The sequence below is a fragment of the Ambystoma mexicanum genome, chromosome 9 (assembly GCF_040938575.1).
Source record: "Ambystoma mexicanum isolate Mex_15411 chromosome 9, UKY_AmexF1_1, whole genome shotgun sequence".
Lineage (NCBI taxonomy): Eukaryota > Metazoa > Chordata > Amphibia > Caudata > Ambystomatidae > Ambystoma > Ambystoma mexicanum.
In genome coordinates, this window is record NC_090931.1 from 873,292,679 (window position 1) to 873,316,189 (window position 23,511).

The 23,511-nt window shown below is 50.6% G+C and overlaps 1 protein-coding gene across 3 annotated transcripts in view; it reads right to left on the bottom strand.

Moving 5' to 3' along the window:
* MLPH (melanophilin) overlaps window positions 1-23,511 on the bottom strand; it is a 532,938-nt gene that overhangs the window by 68,505 nt on the left and 440,922 nt on the right. For all 3 annotated transcript variants that reach the window (XM_069615982.1, XM_069615981.1, XM_069615980.1), the window contains 3 exons: window positions 20,529-20,684; window positions 9,623-9,715; window positions 8,073-8,180 (listed from right to left, as the gene is read on the bottom strand). In XM_069615982.1, the coding sequence (XP_069472083.1) occupies window positions 8,073-8,180; window positions 9,623-9,715; window positions 20,529-20,684 (357 nt within the window). The remainder of the gene's footprint in view (window positions 1-8,072; window positions 8,181-9,622; window positions 9,716-20,528; window positions 20,685-23,511) is intronic.

Sequence of the window (23,511 nt, forward strand, 5' to 3'; positions counted from 1 at the left end):
TGTGTATGTACAGGGGCGTGAGGCTGACACATGCGAGTTCTGTCATGTGTGAGACACATGGATGGTGTATGTGTGGGTAAGCATGCAGGCCAAATGCAGATGTGGGAGCACACTGTGTATGTACGTTGGCATGGTTGTGGTGTCACACATGGATGTTTATTCCAGCTGCATGTATCTTCACTGTGTACATGTGCATGTGTGTGTATTTGACAAGTGTGCAACTGTGATGCAACATGGATGCATGTGGCACTGACATGTAGAAGGCTGAATACCAGATGTGACATGGATGGCGATCTCATCACTCTGACAGTTGGTGGACATGCACACATGCATTTAAGTGTGTTGGTGTGTGTGCATGTGTTGTGTACTCCCCGTGTTTCATGTGACGTCAAGGCGCACCTTCGGATGCTGATGCTGATGTATGTTTATGGATGTTGCTGGTGCTGCGTGGTGCAATATTGATGTGGAATAGCTCATGTGTGTGAGTAGAAATGACATGTGTGTCAGGGAGTGTAATGCCATGTCTGAAGTTTGACACTGCCACTCATGTACAACTGTCATGTGTGTTTAAGTCCATTGTACAGTGCCCTGATTCCTGTGTTCTATCCCTCCCTGTCTGCAGCGTCAACTGATGAAGAGGGCGGAGAGGGTGCTGTGGAGCAAAGCGGCAGGGATCGCACCACCAGCCGGAGACGCAAGGCCCGGCTCCCCTCCCAGATTGTCATCTCTTCAGGGAGTGAGGAGTCTGCTGTCGCGTCCCATGCCGCAGCTGCCGAGGGTAGGTCCAAAAGGCGGAGGTTGGAGATGGACTCCTCGGTAGCAGAAGGGGCAGCTGAGACCCCACAGGGTCTGACGGAGGAAGATGGCATGGAGTAATCCAGGTTGGTGGGGGGTTTGGAGACGGAGGAGGCCGTGGAAGGGACACACACAGGGTCTGGCGGTGGGGATTCCACTGGTGCCAGTGGTGCAGTGCAGGGGCAGGGACAGGAGGCAGCACAGGCCACCGCAGAGGTGCCTGTGTGTAATGCTGTCCCTGATCCTGTAACTGCATCATCCGGCAGCAGCAGGGATGCCTACGTCCAGACCAGTTTTCAGGGAGGGGATGGGCGCACAACAACTGGCCTTCCTCTCCCTGCGGACGTAGCTATACGGGACCATGTTGAGCCTGTCCTGGCTGGGATAGCGTTGCATCAACGGGGTAAGCAAATTGACCTGCAGTGTTTTCGTGAAGACACTGCACGTCATCTCGGATGCCTCTTTGACCGCGGTGACCTACTGGGACGGGTCACGTGTGCTGGACATTCTTGCGACCCCCTCCTCACCTGAACCCCCTACTCGCCAGTCGTCCTCCATGCCATCTTCCCACCCATGTATCACCTGGGTACCCTGTGGAGCTGCCTCTGACCCAGCGGCCAGGCTGGTGGAGGACACATCCCTGCCACAGTCGGGAGTCGGACGTCCAGCAGGGGTGGCCACCACGACAACTGCACCTCAGCCGGAGGAGGATGTGCAGGCAGCAAGAGCCAGGGCGCAGACACAGCAGCAGCAGCAACATGGTGGGAGAAATGTGTCTTCCGTGTGGCAGCGGTTGAGCCACGCCATAGTTGCGGAGCGGCAGCGGGCAGAAGATGCACGGCTCACAATGGTCAGGGTGGAGAACTCCATGCGGAGGGCACTGAGGCGGGCCGAGTGCCTCGAGGCAATTCACAGGGAGTTGGAGGCCAACATGCCATCGTCCCTGCGAACCCTCGGGGCCATGGAAGAGGACCACCTCCAGGACATTGAGCGGGAGTTCGATGATGCCCTGGCCCGGGACATCCAAAAGTGAGCCGTCGGACTAGCCCGCTGCCATTGTAAATAGTTAGTTAGTTAGTTAGTGTTAGGTTTCATTTTGGTTTTCATTTTTTTTTTCGGGGTGCTTGGACAATACCCCACATTTTGGTATATATTTCTTCATTTGTTAGTGTATTTTTGTAGGTTTCATTTGGACAGTTGGGCTCATGGACCCAGGATTTCATCCTTGTAAATAGTTGGAGTGTGGATTTGTCGGCGTTTTCTTTTTTGATTTTTCCATGGAGCAATGGATTTTACTTTTTCATTTCTGTTTGGATTTGCTTTGTTGGAAGGAGACTTGAGACATTTTTGATTTCATATATTTTGGATTATGATTTCCTTTTTTTATCATTATGTGACATTCTGCATTGTTTTCCTTATGTCCATTGTTTGGTATTTGATTTTCTTTCACCACATTTTTTGTTCAATACATTTGTTCCCGTACTTCAATGTGTGGTATTCTCTCATTGGTTTCATGCATGTCACGATGTGGGTTTTCACATTCACTGGCACCCATTGTGTGTGTGTGACAGACATGTGTTGATGTACATACATGCCATTTGGGCTGTTTCATGTAATGGGCATTGGAATGTGGGATGTATGCTATGCTTGGTTGGTTATTTGGGCAGGGGTGGCGTGCCATGGGATTTTGGTGGCCATGAGGGCCATGATTGTGGGTCATGTTGACATGTTGGGGGGAGGAAATGAGTGGGGGCCTGCTAGCAGGTGCCCCTCACTGATGGGAGGTGGGGGTCCTGGGGGACATGAGTGGGGGCCTGCTGGCAGGTGCCCCTCACTGCTGGGGGGGTGGGGGTTCTGGGGGACATGAGTGGGACATGAGTGGGGGCCTGCTGGCAGGTGCCCCTCATTGATGGGGGGTGGGGGTGCTGGGGGACATGAGTGGGACATGAGTGGGGGCCTGCTGGCAGGTGCCCCTCACTGCTGGGGGGTGGGGGTTCTGGGGGACATGAGTGGGACATGAGTGGGGGCCTGCTGGCAGGTGCTCCTCACTGCTGAATGGTGAGGGTGCTGGGGGACATGAGTGGGACATGAGTGGGGGCCTGCTGGCAGGTGCCCCTCACTGCTGGGGGGTGGGGGAGCTGGGGGACATGAGTGGGGGCCTGCTGGCAGGTGCCCCTCACTGCTGGGGGGTGGGGGTGCTGGGGGACATGAGTGGGACATGAGTGGGGGCCTGCTGGGGGGTGCCCCTCACTGCTGGGGGGTGGGGGTGCTGGGGACATGAGTGGGACATGAGTGGGGGCCTGCTGGCAGGTGCCCCTCACTGCTGGGGGTGGGGGTGCTGGGGGACATGATTGGGGGCCTGCTGGCAGGTGCCCCTCACTGCTGGGGGTGGGGGTTCTGGGGGACATGAGCGGGGGCCTGCTGGCAGGTGCCCCTCACTGCTGAATGGTGGGGGTGCTGGGGGACATGAGTGGGACATGAGTGGGGGCCTGCTGGCAGGTGCCCCTCACTGCTGGGGGGTGGGGGAGCTGGGGGACATGAGTGGGGGCCTGCTGGCAGGTGCCCCTCACTGCTGGGGGGTGGGGGTGCTGGGGGACATGAGTGGGACATGAGTGGGGGCCTGTTGGCAGGTGCCCCTCACTGCTGGGGGGTGGGGGTGCTGGGGGACATGAGTGGGGGCCTGCTGGCAGGTGCCCCTCACTGCTGGCGGGTGGGGGTGCTGGGGGACATGAGTGGGACATTAGTGGGGGTCTGCTGGCAGGTGTCCCCTCACTGCTGGTGGGTGGGGGCGCTGGGGGACATGAGTGGGACATGAGTGGGGGCCTGCTGGCAGGTGCCCCTCACTGATGGGGGTGGGGGTGCTGGGGGACATGAGTGGGACATGAGTGGGGGCCTGCTGGCAGGTGCACCTCACTGCTGCTGGGGGGTGGGGATGCTGGGGACATGAGTGGGACATGAGTGGGGGCCTGCTGGCAGGTGCCCCTCACTGCTGGGGGGTGGGGGTGCTGGGGGACATGAGTGGAGGCCTGCTGGCAGGTGCCCCTCACTGCTGGGGGTGGGGGTGCTGGGGGACATGAGCGGGGGCCTGCTGGCAGGTGCCCCTCACTGCTGGGGGTGTCTGTGCTGGGGGACATGAGTGGGACATGAGTGGGGGCCTGCTGGCAGGTGCCCCTCACTGCTGGGGGGTGGGGGTGCTGGGGGACATGAGTGGAGGCCTGCTGGCAGGTGCCCCTCACTGCTGGGGGTGGGGGTGCTGGGGGACATGAGCGGGGGCCTGCTGGCAGGTGCCCCTCACTGCTGGGGGTGTCTGTGCTGGGGGACATGAGTGGGACATGAGTGGGGGCCTGCTGGCAGGTACCCTTCACTGATGGGGGGTGGGGGTGCAGGGGGACATGAGTTGGTGATCACTAGTGCAACGTGATACGTGGCCTGGCTGGGGGGCATGGCCATGGTGGACGGGCTGCCTGCGGGACATGTCCAGGGGTGCAGGGTAGTCCCCTGTGGTGTGGGCTGCCTTCAGGGGCCGTGGAGGGGGTAGAGGGGACACCTGGGAGGACCCACACTGCCAATTTACGTGTAGGATTCCCCACGCACCACACTGGATACACGTAACCCGCTCTGACAGCAAAATCGCATGCGAAACCCCCCGCGCCCCCCAGTAATACACGTACCCCGCTCGTACAGGGCCAATCGCGTGTGAAACCTCCCGCGCACCCCAGTAATACACGTACCCCGCTCGCACAGGGCCAATCGCGTGTGATAGTTCCCACGCACCCCAGTAAAACATGTACCCCGCTCGCACAGGGTCAATCATGTGTGATAGTTCCCGCGCACCCCAGTGACACACGTACCCCGCTCGCACATGGGCAATCGCGTGTGAAAGTTCCCGCTTACCCCAGTAACACACGTACCCCACTCGCACAGGGCCAATCGCGTGTGAAACTTTCCGCGCACCCCAGTAATACACATACCCCGCTCGCACAGGGCCAATCGCGTGTGAAAGTTCCCGTGCACCCCAGTAACACACGTACCCCGCTCGCACAGGGCCAATTGCGTGTGAAAGTTCCTGCGCACCCCAGTAACACACATACCCCGCTCGCACAGGGCCAATCGCGTGTGATAGTTCCCGCGCACCCCAGTAAAACACGTACCCTGCTCGCACAGGGCCAATTGTGTGTGAAACTTCCCGCGCACCCCAGTAATACACATACCCCACTCGCACAGGGCCAATCGCGTGTGAAAGTTCCCGCGCACCCTAGCAACACACGTACCCCGCTCGCACAGGGCCAATCGCATGAGAAAGTTCCCGCGCACCCCAGTAACACATGTACCCTGCTTGCACAGGGCCAATCGCGTGTGATAGTTCCTGCTCACCCCAGTAATACACGTACCCCGCTTGCACAGGGCCAATCGCGTATGAAACCTCCTGCGCACCCCAGTAATACACGTACCCCGCTCGCACAGGGCCAGTCGTGTGTGAAAGTTCCCGCGCACCCCAGCAACACACGTACCCCGCTCGCACAGGGCCAATCGCGTGAGAAAGTTCCCGCACATCCCAGTAACACACGTACCCTGCTTGCACAGGGCCAATCGCGTGTGATAGTTCCTGCGCACCCCAGTAATACACGTACCCCGCTCGCACAGGGCCAATCGCGTATGAAACCTCCCGCGCACCCCAGTAATACACGTACCCCGCTCGCACAGGGCCAATCGCGTGTGATAGTTCCTGCGCACCCCAGTGACACATGTACCCCGCTCGCACAGGGCCAATCACGTGTGAAAGTTCCCGCACACCCCACTAACACACATACCACGCTCGCACGGGCCAATCGTGTGTGATAGTTCCCGCACACCCCAGTAACACACGTACCCCACTTGCACAGGGCCAATCGCGTGTGATAGTTCCCGCACACCCCAGTAACACACGTACCCCACTCGCACGGGGCCAATCGCGTGTGAAAGTTCCCGCACACCCCAGTAATACACGTACCCCGCTCGCACAGGGCCAATCGCGTGTGATAGTTCCAGCGCACCCCAGTAACACACGTACCCCGCTCGCACAGGGCCAATCGCGTGTGAAACTTCCTGCGCACCCCAGTAATACACGTACCTCACTCGCACAGGGCCAATCATGTGTGATAGTTCCCGTGCACCCCAGTGACACACGTACCCCACTCGCACAGGGCCAATCGCATGTGAAAGTTCCTGCGCACCCCAGTAACACACGTACCCCGCTCGCACAGGGCCAATCGCGTGTGATAGTTCCCGCGCACCCCAGTAACACGCATACCCTGCTCGCACAGGGCCAATCGCGTGTGAAACTTCCCGCGCACCCCAGTAATACACGTACCCCGCTTGCACAGGGCCAATTGCGTGTGAAAGTTACCACGCACCCCAGTAAAACAGGGAGCCTGCTCGCACAGGGCCAATCGCGTGTGAAAGTTCCCGCGCACCCCAGTAACACACATACCTCGCTCGCACAGGGCCAATCGCGTATGATAGTTCCCACGCACCCCAGTAATACACATACCCCGCTCGCACAGGGCCAATCGCGTGTGAAACCTCCCCCTAACCCCAGTAATACACGTACCCCGCTCGCACAGGGCCAATCGTGTGTGATTAAAGTTCCCGCGCACCCAGTAACACACGTACCCTGCTCGTTCAGGCCAATCGCGTGCGACACTCTCCGCGCCGGGGTGTACATGTATTTGGAGGGGTCCACGGGGAGTTTTACTGGAGTTTTTGTGGTTCGGGGCCTGTGCGCCATGTACGGGATTTGTGCACTGTGCATGGCGCATGGGGAGGGGTTGGGGGCGTAACTGGCGCTGCTGCAGGGTCGCTGCGCCACTCTGCTCCATGGCTGGTTTTGGATGCTAAAATCCATGAATACGCTTTGCGCGGAAATGGATTTTAGCACATGCGGCTGGCGCAGAAAGTCGCACGCACACACTGTGCGCCAGCCGCGTGCGCCACTTGTGCGCTGAATTCTATGAATTACCCTGAAGATCAGGTTGTTCAAGTTAATGAAAATGTTTCAGAGTAAATGTGCTGGTCTATTCTGAGATTATGTGGGTAAGGACCTTTAACTCCTTGTTTCTGAACCTGCATGAGGACCCTGCACCTACCCCATCTCCCTTCTGCTCCTACCTGCTCAGTGTACTTTTCCTGGCCCATGCTCTGCCGACAGAATATCCAGGAGAGTTCGATCAAGACTCTTGGCTTAATGCGAGTGCCCTCGTCTTGACCCCATTGTTTCATCAACATTTCTTCCTTATAGGCCTCTGTGCTTTTATTTGAGCCAGACCATGTAATGTGCCACTTTTAGCAGCCGTTAAAATCCATGGCGCTAACCTGCCATGATGCTAATTACGCCACCGTAATTTACGGTGGCGTAATTAGCGCCTTCCCCACTCCCATTATGCCCTATGGGGCAAAAATGGGAATGGGGAAGGGTAAATGGGAAATGGGGATTTACCGCCCCACTCACCTTGGAATGGGGCGGTAAATCCGCCATCCACCATGGTGTAAACGTAGTTTACCATGGTGGTAAAGTTGGCGTAATTACCGCCTGGGTCGTAATGACCCCTAAATGTAAAATACATATACACAAGATAGCTACATCTAAGGAAAAGCTCTTGTGGAAGTCCCTTTTCTATTTCCATGGGCCGGACAGCAATGGAAACGTGGATCTAGAAGAGGTATCAGGCAAGTGTGAACAATTATTTAGAGGTGGGCGTGAGGGGAAGTGCGGGCATGGGAGTGACAGTGGGGGGAGCATTGGAGCAGGCAAGTCTTGCACGTATTTTATTGTTTATAGCATTTGCCTATTCTAAGGTTAACACTTATGAAAAACCTTAATTTTCAGGGTCCAACAAGCATATAGAGAAATGACAAGAGGTTGGAGACAGGCCATACAGGGTTCAGCAAACTCTGACTGCACACCAGCCATGTGGTGCTGAACTTTATGAGGCAAGGGTCTACTGAGTTTACCCGAAAGCCACTGTGTCTCTGACTTTATTAAGCAGGACATGTGGTGGGAATTCCTCACACCTAGCTCAATACCCACTGTATACGTTCATGCCAACCTTTACATCGCACTCACATATTCTGGGCCAAAGTTATCACTCAAAACCCCAGGTAATGGAAAATCCAGCCCACAAAATTCTGGTGCTTGGTACCCCTGCATGGAAGCTATGCCCCTTCTTTGCAGGAACTCTTAAGCCCCTTAGACTTGGGCAGAAGATGGCATTGCTTCCTAGATGATCTCAAATACTGACCTTGGCCTCATCCGGCGAAGACAGTTTCGGCACTTCCAGAGGTTCCTGCTGGCCTGATACTGGGAATTGAGGAAGGCTTGGGCTTATTGGGCTGGAACACTTCGATGTCTAATAGGATAGAAGTTAAATAACAGGTGAACAATGGTATATGCAAAGGTGCTCTTTCTCCTGGGCCCTTCTCTCGGCTACAGAGAGGCTCAGAAATGGGAGGTCTGAAACAAATGCCTTGAGGTACTGGCTAGGAACACTAAATTACACCAATTCATGCACTGCAGGATTCTGCAACAACTTTGTGGGCCTCTTGTAAGAAGACCACAATCTTGCCTTTCATTAGAGACAGTAGGGGTGGAGAGGGGTCTGCTGCCCCGGGATCCTGTAAGGATTGACACAAATGCACACTCGGTATCTCCTGGCAACTGCCAGATATCTGCTTCATCAACAGTGGAGAAGCATGTTCCTGTTGGAACTCTTAGTATTGGTTCCATGTAATAATGTCCCTGTTCTGGCGTCTTTTTCCTAGCTATCAATATTCTTTCCGCAAATATTCTAGGAGGGGTATAATTATATATTATTACCTCCAGCCCTAGAAAATCTGGGGAAAGTGTTTGATAGCCTAGAGGGTGCATCATTAATGCATTTTATTTTTAAAGTTGCCAACCTGACGACTTTTTTCATGGAGACAGTATTACCTGATACCTTAGTATTCTGCATTGAATCCCTTGAACACGTGGCCTTCACAAGCGGTCCTGCAAAACCCTGCAAAGTCCTGAGTTTCCTGGCACGGCGGGCACCCTGGACTGCACTGAGATTCGGCAGGATCTTGCAAAAGGGTGCATTTAATCAAGTGGGAGACGTATTCTCCAGCTCGTGCGTGCATTCGCAGGAATTTAGAACCCTTCACTTAGCACCATGGAACCCACGGTCCCGGGCACTGAGCCACACTGAGCTTACAGAAATGTGAATTATTACAATGGAAGCCACACTCTCATTAACAGAAACCCTATAGAAAAGCAGGGCTCAAGACGAGGGTGCGCACGGGTGGACGGAGCCCCACCACTTTTTTCAGAGGGCACCTTGATATGCTTATTTCTGGTGACGCCACATTCAATTGGTATGTTAAGGAGTCCCCCAACTTTATTTTTAGGACTTGACCCCTGCAGAAAAGTATGCCATTTATGGCACATGGGCAGAGACCCCATAGAACATTCCGGAAAATGAATTTAATGCAGTAGAAGGCACAGTCTCCTGCACTAAAAACCAGCAGGAAGTTCTGGAATTCAGTGTATTGATCGGCACTAACTGTCCTGCAGGAATTCTAGGATCCTGCATTGGATGCACAGAGACCCAGTTCTTCGTGAGCTTAGGGATATTAAATCTGTACCCCTAGAGAACTACCTTATATTCAGTTGAGGTCATGCTCCCTGTACAGTTATGCCAAATGGAAGCCATTGGTCAGAAACAGTTGAGGCATCAGGCGATCACTAAAGACCAATGCATGCCCCCAATTCACCTCTGCCAACCTTGATCTGGAAATGAAGTGGAGTGCTTACCTGTGGGGTGGACCGTCTCTTGGATTTGCCCGCTGGAGTAACAGTCATGCCAGCTGCACTCAAAGCAGCGATGCGGGACTCGATGTCTGAAACCTGGAAGTGAAAGCAAATAAAAGGTGACACACTTTACAATGGGTGGATGCACTGGCAGAGAGACAATGAAAAGGGACAGCCAGTGCTTTAAGTGGGATACGAAACTGAAGGGGCTCTGGAAAGGGAGCTTGGCCAAATTGTGCAGGGTGTGGCCTAAAGAAGGGCCCGGTGAGTTACTCAAGGCCCACATTCCTCAAACAAACACTACATCATGAAGCCCTGCAAACATGCACTTTGTGCCACTCTGCATGGTCTGATGTGTCTTGCTGGCATTGAGTCATTCTGCATACTGTAAATAAAACTCCTGTTGTGTTTCGTTTCTAAATAAGCTGCTGTTTGTAAAGAATTCGCTTTCGGGATATAAGCAATTACATCAGTAAGTAAATCACCTTAATTCTCCAAATAAATGGCCCAGTCCCAGTGTGCTTAACAGCTTGTTAGTGCTCATTTAGGGTTTCAACTCCCCTGCTGTCTGCCAGGCTGGTGATAAGCTGTAGCAAAGAATCCCCTGCAAGCAAGGGCTAATATTATGCACATATTCCCTCGGGAGACACCAATCTTCTCATACAAAAGTCGTTGCCACTTTAAGTGTGCTTTTGCTGACCAAAGACAGATCCCTGGTGTTAACTTGTCATTGACAGCTTCATCCTGCCCTGAAATCACCCATGAGAAAGGGAAGGAGGACAAAGAACACTAATGTAAACTCCTTGGTGCTTTGCATAAAATCAAAGAGGATTTTGGGAACATGTGAATGTGATGAATCAACTTCCGAGGAACCAGTGGTCCAGGGAAGAATATTGGTTTCTAAACCATCAATCAGCCCCACACCTCTAGTACACCAGTAGGGAACCAAACAGATTGGAAACACAAGCAAATTATAAACCTCCTTGTCGAATTTTGGTAATGCGGACGGAATGGCAGGCTTGTCTCTGCAAGGTCGTGGATCGTTGATTAGTTGCAACACAGCAAAAATACAATTTATCGCAATAGTTCAAGAATACTTGGTTTCAGCACAAAGGGAACAATGGGTCATAAAATGTCACTACGGGTCTTCGCAGAAGGACCAGGGGGACAGAACCACACTGTACCTTGTGGTTGTAGATGTTCTTGGTGCTTACAGTGTAGAGTCGGGTTTCATGGTACTTTGCAGCTTCTGTGACAGAGTTCAAAATGGGAGACAGCTGCTGGTATCAGGCGGCTGTAGGCTGGCTTGCAGTGCAGCTCCGGGTCAGGAATCGTTGTCTCAGTGCTGGTCGACAGGTCTGAAGCACTGGTCGAGGTGTCTCGAACGTGTGAGCGACTCCAGCATAACAACTGTCATCAGTGCAGTCGGTTCCAGCTCCAGGGGCTCGACTGGCTCGAAAATGACCTTTAAGGCGGATGTCGGTGGATGTTTGTCGATGCACTCCTCCTAGCTTCTTCACTGGGCTCGTGTTGTCCTTTAAGGTGGATGGCCCAAAGCCGAGGAGAGTGATACAGGCAACTGACTAGTCCTTGGTTTGGTTCAGATCCTCTCTGGCACTTCCCACCTAGGAAGCTTGCTGCAGAGCCTAGCAGGGCACCATGTGTGTTGGCTGGGTACTGGTTCTGGAGCTGCTGGAAGGTCCTCTGGATTCAGTATCTCCCTCTGTTCCCTGGGAGATGTTTAGGGGAGGGATCTTGCTTCCCTCTTTGGAAATGTTGGCCTTCCTTCACTGGCCGTAGCTGTAAGGCAGACTGTACCTTCTGCCAGGGTCCAACGCTGAGTTGTTCTTGTTACTCCTTGCTTAGTCTTCAGATGATCTTCCCAAAAGAGGGGCTCAACCCTCTTTTAAAGCCGAATGGGCCACAGTGATTGGTGTAGGCTAAGACTACCTTAATGAACCAATCCTGGGTCCCCACCAACAATCTCCTGTATGCATGAGGTCATAACCAGAGTGCTTTGCAACAGAAAAGCTGAAGGGGTGAAAACATGTAATACTAAGTCCCACTCATCTTCCTGTCTGTTGTGGATCAAAGGATCTCTATGACTAATTGAGCTCCCTGTGATTCCTGATTAAAGCGGCAGGTCTCCCTTGAAGCTGTGGCGAGACCAAACATTCGGCCACTGCCAAACCACATACTCACACCTTCTGAATTGGGCCCCCCGCTGGGATGCCTACTGTAAACACATAGTCCCAGGCATGACAGGTCTCTGCCCTTGATACTGAGAAGTGGGAGCTGGCTTGAAGTTGACACAGTGCATATCAAAGGTTGTTGGGGTTTCCTGTCTCCTTTGTTAAACTCTGCAGCAAGGCCCCATGTGGGCCTGTTTGAGGTATAATCTATTAATATGTTAATTATGTTAATTGCTACCACCATCTGCAGCGGGTAAACAAAAGGTCAGGGCGGATCCATGGAGCCTTTGATAGTTAATTTGGCTGGTCATGGTAGGAGGAAGGTTGTGTCCCTCCTCCTTCTGAGATGCATCGTGCACCTGTCAGATTCCAACTGAATTTGACAGGTTGGACTGCGCCTGTAGGCTGTGTCCATCCAGAGTACACGGTCTATGTGTATGTTGTGCAATGAGCATAGGAAAATGTGTGCGGATTAGCCCAACACATTTTCCATAGGTTGATCTACCATCATTCAATTTCATATAAAATCTTCAAAAAAGCCAGGGTGAGTGCCCACCCACCATGCAGATGGTCGAATTCCTCACAAAGAACAAGCTTTAATTTGTATATATATATCAGATATCGGTGACAATGAATCAAGCCGGCAACTATTCTGAGCACAATGTGCACACTGGCCTTTCTGCTTATTTCATGTGTGATAGCACCATACCAATGAAGTGACAGCAAGCTGCCCAGTCAATTATAAACATTAGGAGATAGTTATTCTTTGGGCATCTGGTGCTGGCTTTCTTGCTGTATCATGCAGAGCACTTCCCTGCACGTGCTTCTCTCACAGCATGTAAAGACTTCCATGGACACATTTCCAAAAGGGCATGTTTAGGCTTCCCTGCACACATTTGTCTCACTACATGTTAATGCTTCCCCTCATGCACTTCTCTCACAGTGTGTTAATTTCTTCCCTACCACACTCGCAGGCTCTTAACTAAAATCCTGCCAGGTACTACTCCTGGGGCAGCGAGGGAGTCCTGGCAGTCCCTTAATGACAGCTGGGCTTTTGGCAGGTTAATGCGTTGGAAGAACCTCCTGTGTACAACACATTTCATCTGTTTGTGTCTAAAACTGGAACACAAAAGTATTGGCTATTGTTTTCCCTAGAAGCATACCTTGTTAGACCTACTATGTCCGAACCATCTAAATCTGTCCTACCGATGTAATCAACACACTTCGACTAACCCCACACTTTTTAAGTGTATTTATGTTTCATTGTATTCAGTTTTTGTATTTACATTTATGAAAAACTGTTTAATAAATTAGTGTTTTTTAGAAGAATGCACATTGCCTAGTGCAGTATTATCTCCAATAGCTTCACTTTACTTTGAGAGAGATCACTAGACCTGCACAGAAGAGGGAGGGGCAGCTGTACACTCTAATCTTTATTGTTTCTAGCTTTGGGAGACTGCCAGGGCTCCCACCCGGCTAGACCCAGCCCATGTAAAGCCCTGGGAACTGGTCATTGAGCCCCAACTGGTTATTGGGGTCAAGGTGCAATCGAGGTGCAAGGACACAAAGGTGTACATCCCCTTTGAGGGTTTGGAACAAGTTAAGTACTGAAATAGTGAGATGTTAACCACGAACAGTGAGAACACATTTTGGCCTAACAATAATTTTGTGCTGTCTACCAAGTGACAGAAAGCTTCCACTTGCGACATTCAGGGTGGCTGTAGAGGACCTATTGGGTATTGAATTTCACCTGAACAGAGAAGTGCATTGGCAAAAGGTATCAGGGTCTGCTAATGACATTGAGGGCGGATTGGGCAACATTGAGTTTCCAAGACTTTTAGAGAAGGAGTTTCCTACTCTTATAAACACTTGTAATGCGTTTCCAGGATTTTTAGGCATTTTCCATCCCCAACTTTCCAGTTTTTTTTTTCATGGACACTGTTATGGAGTTAGCAAAAAACTCTAGGAAGGGTCCCGGGAGATAGAGGTAAAATCGCAACCCACAGTGAATCCATCCATGTGGCATTCACATTCATGAGTTTCCAAGGCCACACAGCCTATTTGAAGACTTTCTCCAGACATGCTCTCTCTGCATAACCCAATGGGGGCTGGGACCAAGACGTACAATTTCTGCTTCTGCTCAAAACCTACTTTGCCAATAGAATATAGAAACAATCCATGCATTCTCTCTTTAATAGTCATTTCTACTGGTGCTCCGATTTGTGGACCAGTCGTCCATATTGCCACTGCGATCCTTATCGAGGACGGTTTGTGAATGCTGCAGCCGTGCCATAGGACTAGAGGCAGCCCTGGCACTCTGAAAGCAAAGCAGCTGCATGTAGGTTTGCATTGCCCTCTGTTCTTGGGATGGAATCATCTAGGCGCAGTTTGACATGGAGATACTTGCCAACCTGATGCCCACCTCTATAAAGGAACTGCCCGAGCTTCAAGAGCCACTGTTTTGCTATTCAGTGAACATGCAGATGCCGGCTGTGCTGATCCCAGGTGAATTGTGCCAGCAGCACCAACTGCGAAGAGTAAACCGTGGAGCCCCACAAGGCAAAGGTGCTGGGCGGGTGGACAGCTTGGCAAGGTGATGCTCTGCTCTGGAGGGAGAGCTGCACAGTGCCCTGCCTGGAGCCTTGGAATTCCGCACTGGGGATGTTTCCTCTATGCTAGTGGGGAGGAAGCGGCATAAGCCATGTTTCCGGTTTACTGAAGCCCCATACAACGCAGTGTTGTATGCCGGAGTTGACAGCTTCGCATTTCGAAAATGTCGAATGCATTAATTTGACAAATGTTCCCCGCTTTCCATGTAATGGAAGCGGTGGACACCCCCGCATCCTCCGAACCCATCATGCCGAACAAGGGGCGTGGGGTACACCAGGGGTGTTGCTAGGTCTGGAAAAGATCCGGGGCTATGCTAATGTCGGGACTGGTGGGACTCGGGGCTAGCTAGCCTTTTGGTTGTAGCTCCTGAGATTCTATCCTGGGCTACAACCAAATGACCAGGGGCTATAGCCCCCTCACCCCCCAGCAACTTCTGCTCCCCTTATTCGGCATTGTGGGATACAGGATTTTCGTCCATGCCGAATGCAGACTAAACACACATTCCGCATTTTTTCTTCGTTATTTTCGGGGATTACCATGTTTCAGATGTGTGCGCTGTCAGGGGAATGGCCATTTAGGTAGACAGCCGTTCCGACTGATTGCTGATATTCATCTGGCATTACCATTACAGGTTTTGGTTAACATATGTGCAGATGTAGCCCTGGTTTCATGGCGTCTCGGCGCTGCCTGTGTGGTTAAACGGTTCCATGTAATAATGTCTCTTGACAAAAAAGTCGCTGTTTTTTGCAGAGACATTATTACATTGAACATGCAGGGGACAACCCCTTGACTCCTCCACATTTTCTTTTTTTTACAATGGGAGCAGTGGACATCCCTGCAACCGGTCCCTATACATAATGTCACCATATGTAATGTTGCCCATGGCTTTTCCCGGTGACATTATGTACGGGACATTATGTATGGGCACATTGTTACCTGATACCGGTTAAACAGGATATCGGGTGCATCATGAATGCCCTTCTGAGTGTCTGTGGATGCCTGACTGCCCCCCTTCTCACCACCCTACGTCCCTCTTTGTGCGTTACTCTATGCTATAGGGCCTCTACCTGTTCCACTCGGCTGAAAGGGACCCTTAAAGAGATAACCAAGGATTCTGGTTTCGGCCCATCCATTAAGGATTAGTGAAGGACAGCTGACTGTGACTGATCTTTTCTTCATGGCAGTACTAGACATGGGACATGTATGTATAAAAGCTTTATTGCCTATGGCCTTCCGTGTTCTGTGATTACTAAACCCCCACCAATCTACACGGCTTTACCATCGCTTCACAGTAAAGAGTGGTCATTACCCAGGCTCTCTCGGGTGATCATGTTACCTTCATGAGATACCCATGGGAAACATGGAAGGCTTCCAGCCTGAAGGATGCTTCTAACATGAGGCTGAGGCACACTTGGACCAGGACAGCAGAAACATGCGTGTGTGGACCCTATAGGGGGCTAAAGGAACTGGTGCAAGCAACATGGGGAAAGTCTCAGCAAATCCCAGACCACCGTGGGCAGCCGATATCAGACTGGCCTTGGGGAAACCATACCAGACTCTTACTTCACCTCACTTTCGTTCTACTCCCACAACTGCCAAACTACGCTGGCCTATGTCAATTGGCATGGGGGAATTGCAACCCCAACATTCTGTGGTACATGCACACATCCACTCTTTTGGTGACTTGTCCCCCCTGAGAGCCATAAAGCCCCCCAGAGGCTCAGTCCAGGCTACCTTGTCCGCCTCGCTATCTCTGTCTTGGAAGGCTGCCCTGAAGGAGCCAGACCACTCCTTTGCTGGTAGTAACTTATTTTGGAAACATGGTGATGGAGAGCTCTCCCTGCTTTATCGGGGAGGTGGCCAAGAGCACTCCTTAAGGATGATGCCCTCCGTTAAAGGTTGTGCATGGTCTCACATCGGCTGGGCAGGATCCGCGTGGGAATTCTCTCTCTCCCTCTCTCTGCCTCTCTCTCTCTCTCCCTCTCCTTCATTCTCTCTCCATGCCCAAAACACTTCATTTCAGTAAATCTCCCCTGGGCTGGGCCGGTAATCCAGCTTCTGGAAGTCTCAGCATTTCACTGCCACCCCTACCTGTACAGGGGCCACCACACACTTAAGTGTGTAACAGGGGGAGGATGCCATTAGTCCTATTCAAGACAGAAAAGATATGGAGAACACTGTTTGCTTTGAATTTGTTCACATTCCTACTGACCCTCTTTTGTAACACAGACTACTGCAGATCAGTATGTGGTTAAAACATATACAAATGGTACACCAGCGTGATTAATTAAAAACAGAGTATTTAATGAACACTTTGCATATGTAACACAGGGAGTGACATTTTAGAACATTTAACTGCTTGGAGCTGTATGATTAGTGCTATGCTTCCTTCCTTACTGCCAGCTGCCTGCCACAATCCATCATTCACCAGGAGACCACCTGCATATGATACTGGAGGGCTCACAGATGGGTCATTACCACATTGCAGTCTAGGGGGCAACTCCCTCAAAAAGATAGTGTAGGGGAAGATAGGTCATTAGAACCCCCCACACATACATCTATGACTCAGGTGGAGACTCATGACTCGTCGGCGGCCCCCTCACCCTAAGGGCCCAGGAGGAGGGGGGGCTGCGGATCGACACGTGAGGCTGCACGACTACAGTATAAGACATAGCATAGACCCCATTTTGTATTAAGACAACTCCATCTTGTGTAAAAAGGCTCTAAAATCCAGTCCATGCAAAGTTGCTTGCACACTCGCACACACAGAAAGATGCAGCCTGACCCCCGCTTGACTGCGCTCAAAGGAGTATACACTCCCCCCCAGCCTCCACCTCATGGTGGATCCGCTGAAGGCCTGTTCCCACGAGCAACCAGACACGAACAAACAACAAAATAAACACTGTATCACTTGGCCTTCCGCAGTACATCATTTGCCCCAGCCGTGACCGGGTTTGTTAGAAGGTAACTGAAACCAGCCCAATCCTGCATGCCCTGACCCTGTACCAAGCCCTCTAAATTGGACTGTGTGGCGCCCCTCACCCCCACCAACCCCGAGGCACCTTGCATAACGAAATAAGCACTTGTGTAATATATGTTGTGTTGACTAACGTTTGCTGCTATTCTGGAGATGTGTGATTTAAGAGTAATATATGATCGCTCCTGTGCATGATGTAACAAAGCGCATTTGTAATGCACGATGATCAGCCGAGGCAGTGGAGCCAGATTGTACTGTGATGTAATATGCAGCGCTCTCTCTCTTACACACAACCCAACCTAATGCTACCTCATGTTCGTATGTCAACTACTGATGTGAAATACTGTGTTAAATGGCGAAACCCTCTCCAGCCTGTGTTCCCATATTAATGTAAACATATGTGTATAATACCAGAAGCTCCAAGTGTTGCCACCCACCCTTGCCAATAGTACGGGGAGCTGCCCTGTGCAGGGAAACAGGCCCAGAGCTGCAAGGTCGTCTCCCCCCTCCTCCCTCCCAGGCCCGCCAGGGATAGCTGGTGTTCGAACAGCACATCCTCGCCTCCCCTCCCAATCTTGCTGGACCCGCTTCAAGCATCCACCTCCCCCATGTCAAGAGGCCGCCACAGCCTAACTCTATGAATTACGAGCTACCTGGTCCTAAATACCACCATCTCCCGGGCACCGGTTACTGCCCCCCATGGCCCATTGGTATCCCCGTTCACACCAAGTTAATGGCCCTCGAAGGGGGGCGCCCACCCCGGTACTAACAGATCGTAATACTGTCCTTCATTATAGCCACCAGGATAGGGCGATCGAATAACCGGCCCCCCCTCTGTACCCCTGGCCTTGCACATGGACTCATGGGACTACCATACTTGAACCCAAATGTCACTTCAACAGATAGATAGGGATACCCCCTATCACATATCCATGTCCCTGTCCTCCTCCTTGAGCTAAGGTGAATGGGTCACAGGATTTACCAGACACCTGACATTGTAGAATGTGACGAATGATTGCGAATGTGTGGCCACAAGGGCAAGTGTTAGAGCAGCCACCAATCATCAATACAAGTTATGTCCGGCCGGCAGCTCCAACCCGAAGAGACCAGCTGACCCGTCTACCCCGCGTGGCACCGCACGGAGATCCGCCAATCCTGGAACAGCAACTGTATACAATGTGTACCACCTAGCCTTCACCACCCAGTCCCTAAGACTATGTGCCCCCTATAGCTTGTGTCATGTGTGACGTTAGTTTTGTAATAAGTAGGTCTGTCTTTGCGATTGTCAGACAGAGCGCTCTCGGAGTTTGCAGAGTCCTTTGCATGCCCTACATTGATTTAGATACTTGGTCCTGGTCTCATTCCCCTCCTGGGGTGTGTCCTTTATTGCCTCTCACTAAGGGGGGGTGCGTTTTTGGGGGATGCTCACATTCAATAGCTTGAGGTGTAGTCTATTGGTTACCCACAGTAGAGCTTGGAAATGTGAATGCTAACACCAACTTCTTCCGTTGGCCAAGGTGTGTGATCTAGGGAAAAACAGTTTATCCTCCTGTGCTGCAGCTCTGATAGCTTATAATATTAGATTAAGCACACTTATAAGCTGTGTAATTTCATGTATGTATAGTTCTAGTATCCATCAGGTCTCCCGCTCTCCTTTATATGTAGTTCTAGCAGGACTATTCATCAGGTCTCACCGCTCTCATTTATATATATTTCTAGCAGGACTATTGTTTTAATTTTTTTATAGGTCATTTATTATGCACCCTATACACGTGTGATCTCGAGGCGCAACAAGGAAAGGGGGAGGGTGACAGTGGAATGATCCTACTAGGCCTTGTTCATTCAGATTGTGCAAGTGCAGGTAATTTATAAGGCGCTTGGTTTCAAGCGCAGATCCAGGATTCAAACCTGTGTTGCTCAGAGTGGCCTTGCTCCCAAGACCCATGGATTGCCACATCCTCGCTGACTATCCACCAGGCCTCACCGCTCTCATTTCTATGTAGTTCTAGTAGGACTATTCATCAGGTCTCACCGCTCTCATTAATATATACTTCTAGTAGGACTATCCATCAGGTCTAATCGCTCTCATTTCTATGTAGTTCTAGAAGGACTATCCATCAGGTCTCACCGCTCTCATTTCTAATTAGTTCTAAAAGTACAATCCATCAGGTCTCATCGCTCTCATTACTATATTCTTCTAGTAGGACTATCCATCAGGTCTCACCTCACTCTCATTTCTATGTAGTTCTAGAAGGACTATCCATCAGGTCTCACCACCCTCATTTATATATACTTCTAGCAGGACTATCCATCAGGTCTAACCGCTCTCATTTCTATGTAGTTCTAGAAGGACTATCCATCAGGTCTCACCGCTCTCATTTCTATTTAGTTCTAAATGTACTATCCATCAGGTCTCACCACTCTCATTCCTATGTAGTTCTAGCAGGACTATCCTTCAGGTCTCACCTCACTCTCATTTATATGTAGTTCTAGCAGGACTGTCCATCAGGTCTCACCCCTCCCATTTCTATATACTTCTATTAGGACTATCCAGCAGGTCTCACCATTCTCATTTCTATATACTTCTATTAGGACTATCCATCAGGTCTCACCACTATCATTTCTATGTAGTTCTAGCACGACTATCCATCAGGTCTCACCACTCTCATTTCTATTAGGACTATCCATCAGGTCTCACCACTCTCATTTCTATACACTTCTATTAGGACTATCCATCAAGTCTCACCACTCTCATTTCTATATACTTCTATTGGGACTATCCATCAGGTCTCACTGCTCTCATTTCTATGTAGTTCTAGCAGGACTATCCATCAGGTCTCACCACTCTCATGTCTATATACTTCTATTACGACTATCCATCAGGTCTTACCGCTCTCATTTCTATATACTTTTATTAGGACTATCCATCAGGTCTCACTGCTCTCATTTCTATGTAGTTTTAGCAGGACTATCCATCAGGTCTCACCGCTCTCATTTCTATATACTTTTATTAGGACTATCCATCAGGTCTCACCACTCTCATTTATATGTAGTTCTAGTAGGACTATCCATCAGGTCTCACCGCTCTCATTTCTATGCAGTTCTATTAGTACTACCAATCAGGCCTCACCTCGCTCTCAGTGTGCTGCACCAAGACAGCTGCTGATGCCACACCAACTTCCAGTTCAGAGAGCTCTGAGTCGGTCGTGCCACTCTGCTGGGCCTGCTCCTCCAAGCTCCGCAGTCTTTTCTCCAGGCCATATGTCTTACCAGCGGTGAAGTACACCTGAGAACAAGGACACAGCTGGATTTAGCTTAGGGGTCAAAATCTAGGAGAGGAACAATGGAGGCATAAGAAACATGTTTTTAAGATCCTACTGCTATCCTCAAAGAATCCAATAAATGGGACGATAAAGGGCACAGATAGCATTTCTGTATATAAAGGAACAGGAAACACATCACTAGCCATCCTAACAAGGGCTAATAGGAATTCATGAAATCAGTGTATGATAATGGAATACATTTACAAATTAGCAAGTTTAGTCATAGTTTGTCAGTCACATTTCAATAAAATAAATAGCTCCACAATCAACGTCAGCGCTGCAGTCACACATATCATGACCCCATTAAAAGACGGGCAAGGCGGGTTGGGTGCCCTCGAGTCCTGGCATTCCTTTCTATGACCCATGCCATGTTCTGGATTGAGATGTCTTAAAAAAAATTCAGAAGCCTTAAAGATTCTCCTACAATAAATTCGTGCAGCGGAGAGGATCAAAGGAATTTTGAAGAATATTCCGTTTTACTGAGTAGCCTCTCTCATGTTTTATTTAGTTGTTATTCATTCCAGATCCACCCGATTACATTAACCCTTAACATGAATGCAGCCTGTATCACACGGCTCGTGGTTAAAAAAGGGATCCAGTGATTCTTTACATTCTATGGTGCTGATGCATGAAGAATCAGGCGTCACAATGCTCATTAATTTGCGCACATGGAGTTCAAACAGCTAACATTACATGTGAATAACACATCTGTCTGCATCAGGTATGCACATTCCTCTCTTGGCTGTTTCCTATGCCTATGCTTCCCAGGCACCTGCTTCGGATGTGCAAGTATTTCATGCTTCAGCTTGTGTGTCCAAAGCAGATGTTTGCGAAATGTGGCCATTCAATGCTGATGTGTGGGCAACATGGGCTTCCAATGCAGATGCATGGGGAAAATGTGTACCCCTAACAGATGCATGAGAAACGTGTGCACCCCAAAGAGATGCATGGGAAACGTGTGCGCCCCAAAGAGATGCATGGAAAAATGGTGCACCCCTAAGAGATGCATGAGAAACGTGTGCACCTCAAAGAGATGCATGGGAAAAGTGTGCACCCAAAAGAGATGCATGAGAAACGTGTGCACCCCAAAGAGATGCATGGGAAAAGTGTGCACCCCTAAGAGATGCATGAGAAACGTGTGCACCCCTAAGAGATGCATGAGAAACGTGTGCACCCCAAAGAGATGCATGGGAAAGGTGTGTACCCCTAACAGATGCATGAGAAACGTGTGCACCCCAAAGAGATGCATGGGAAAAGTGTGCACCCCTAAGAGATGCATGAGAAACGTCTTCACCCCAAAGAGATGCATGGGAAAAGTGTACACCCCAAAGAGATGCATGAGAAACGTGTGCACCCCAAAGAGATGTATGGGAAAAGTGTGCACCCCTAAGAGATACATGAGAAACGTGTGCACCCCAAAGAGATGCATGGGAAAAGTGTGCACTCCAAAGAGATGCACGAGAAACCTGTGCACCCCAAAGAGATGCATGGGAAAAGTGTGCACCCCTAAGAGATGCACGAGAAACGTGTGCACCGCAAAGAGATGCATGGGAAAAGTGCGCACCCCAAAGAGATGCACGAGAAATGTGTGCACCCCAAAGAGATGCATGGGAAAATTGCGCACCCCTAAGAGATGCATGAGAAACGTGTGCACCCCAAAGAGATGCATGGGAAAAGTGTGCACCCCAAAGAGATGCATGAGAAACGTGTGCATCCCAAAGAGATGCATAGGAAAAGTGTGCACCCCTAAGAGATGCATGGGAAAAGTGTGCACCCCTGAGAGATGCATGAGAAACGTGTGCGCCCCAAAGAGATGCATGGGAAAAGTGTGCACGCCAAAGAGATGCATTGGAAACGTGTGCGCTCCAAAGAGATGCATGGGAAAAGTGTGCACCCCTAAGAGATGTATGAGAAACGTGTGCACCCCAAAGAGATGCATGGGAAAAGTGTGCACTCCAAAGAGATGCATGAGAAATGTGTGCACCCCAAAGAGATGCATGGGAAAAGTGTGCACCCCAAAGAGATGCATGAGAAACCTGTGCACCTCAAAGAGATGCATGGGAAAAGTGTGCACCCCAAAGAGATGCACGGGAAAAGTGTGCACCCCTAAGAGATGCATGAGAAACGTGGGCGCCCCAAAGAGAGGCATGGGAAAAGTGTGCACCCCTAAGAGATGCATGGGAAACTTGTGCGCCCCAAAGAGATGCATGGGAAAAGGGTGCACCCTTAAGAGATGCATGAGAAACGTGTGCACCTCAAAGAGATGCATGGGAAAAGTGTGCACCCCAAAGATATGCATGAGAAACGTGTGCACCCCAAAGAGATGCATGGGAAAAGTTTGCACCCCTAAGAGATGCATGAGAAACGTGTGCACCCCAAAGACATGCATGGGAAAAGTGTGCACCCCAAAGAGATGCACGAGAAACCTGTGCGCCCCAAAGACATGCATGGGAAAAGTGTGCACCCCAAAGAGATGCACGAGAAACCTGTGCGCCCCAAAGAGATGCATGGGAAAAGTGTGCACCCAAAGAGATGCACGAGAAACGTGTGTGCCCTAAAGAGATGCATGGTAAAAGTGTGCACCCCAAAGAGATGCACGGGAAACGTGTGCGCCCCAAAGAGATGCATGGGAAAAGGGTGCACCCCTAAGAGATGCACGAGAAACGTGTGCACCTCAAAGAGATGCATGGGAAAAGTGTGCACCCAAAAGAGATGCATGAGAAACGTGTGCACCCCAAAGAGATGCATGGGAAAAGTGTGCACCCCTAAGAGATGCATGAGAAACGTGTG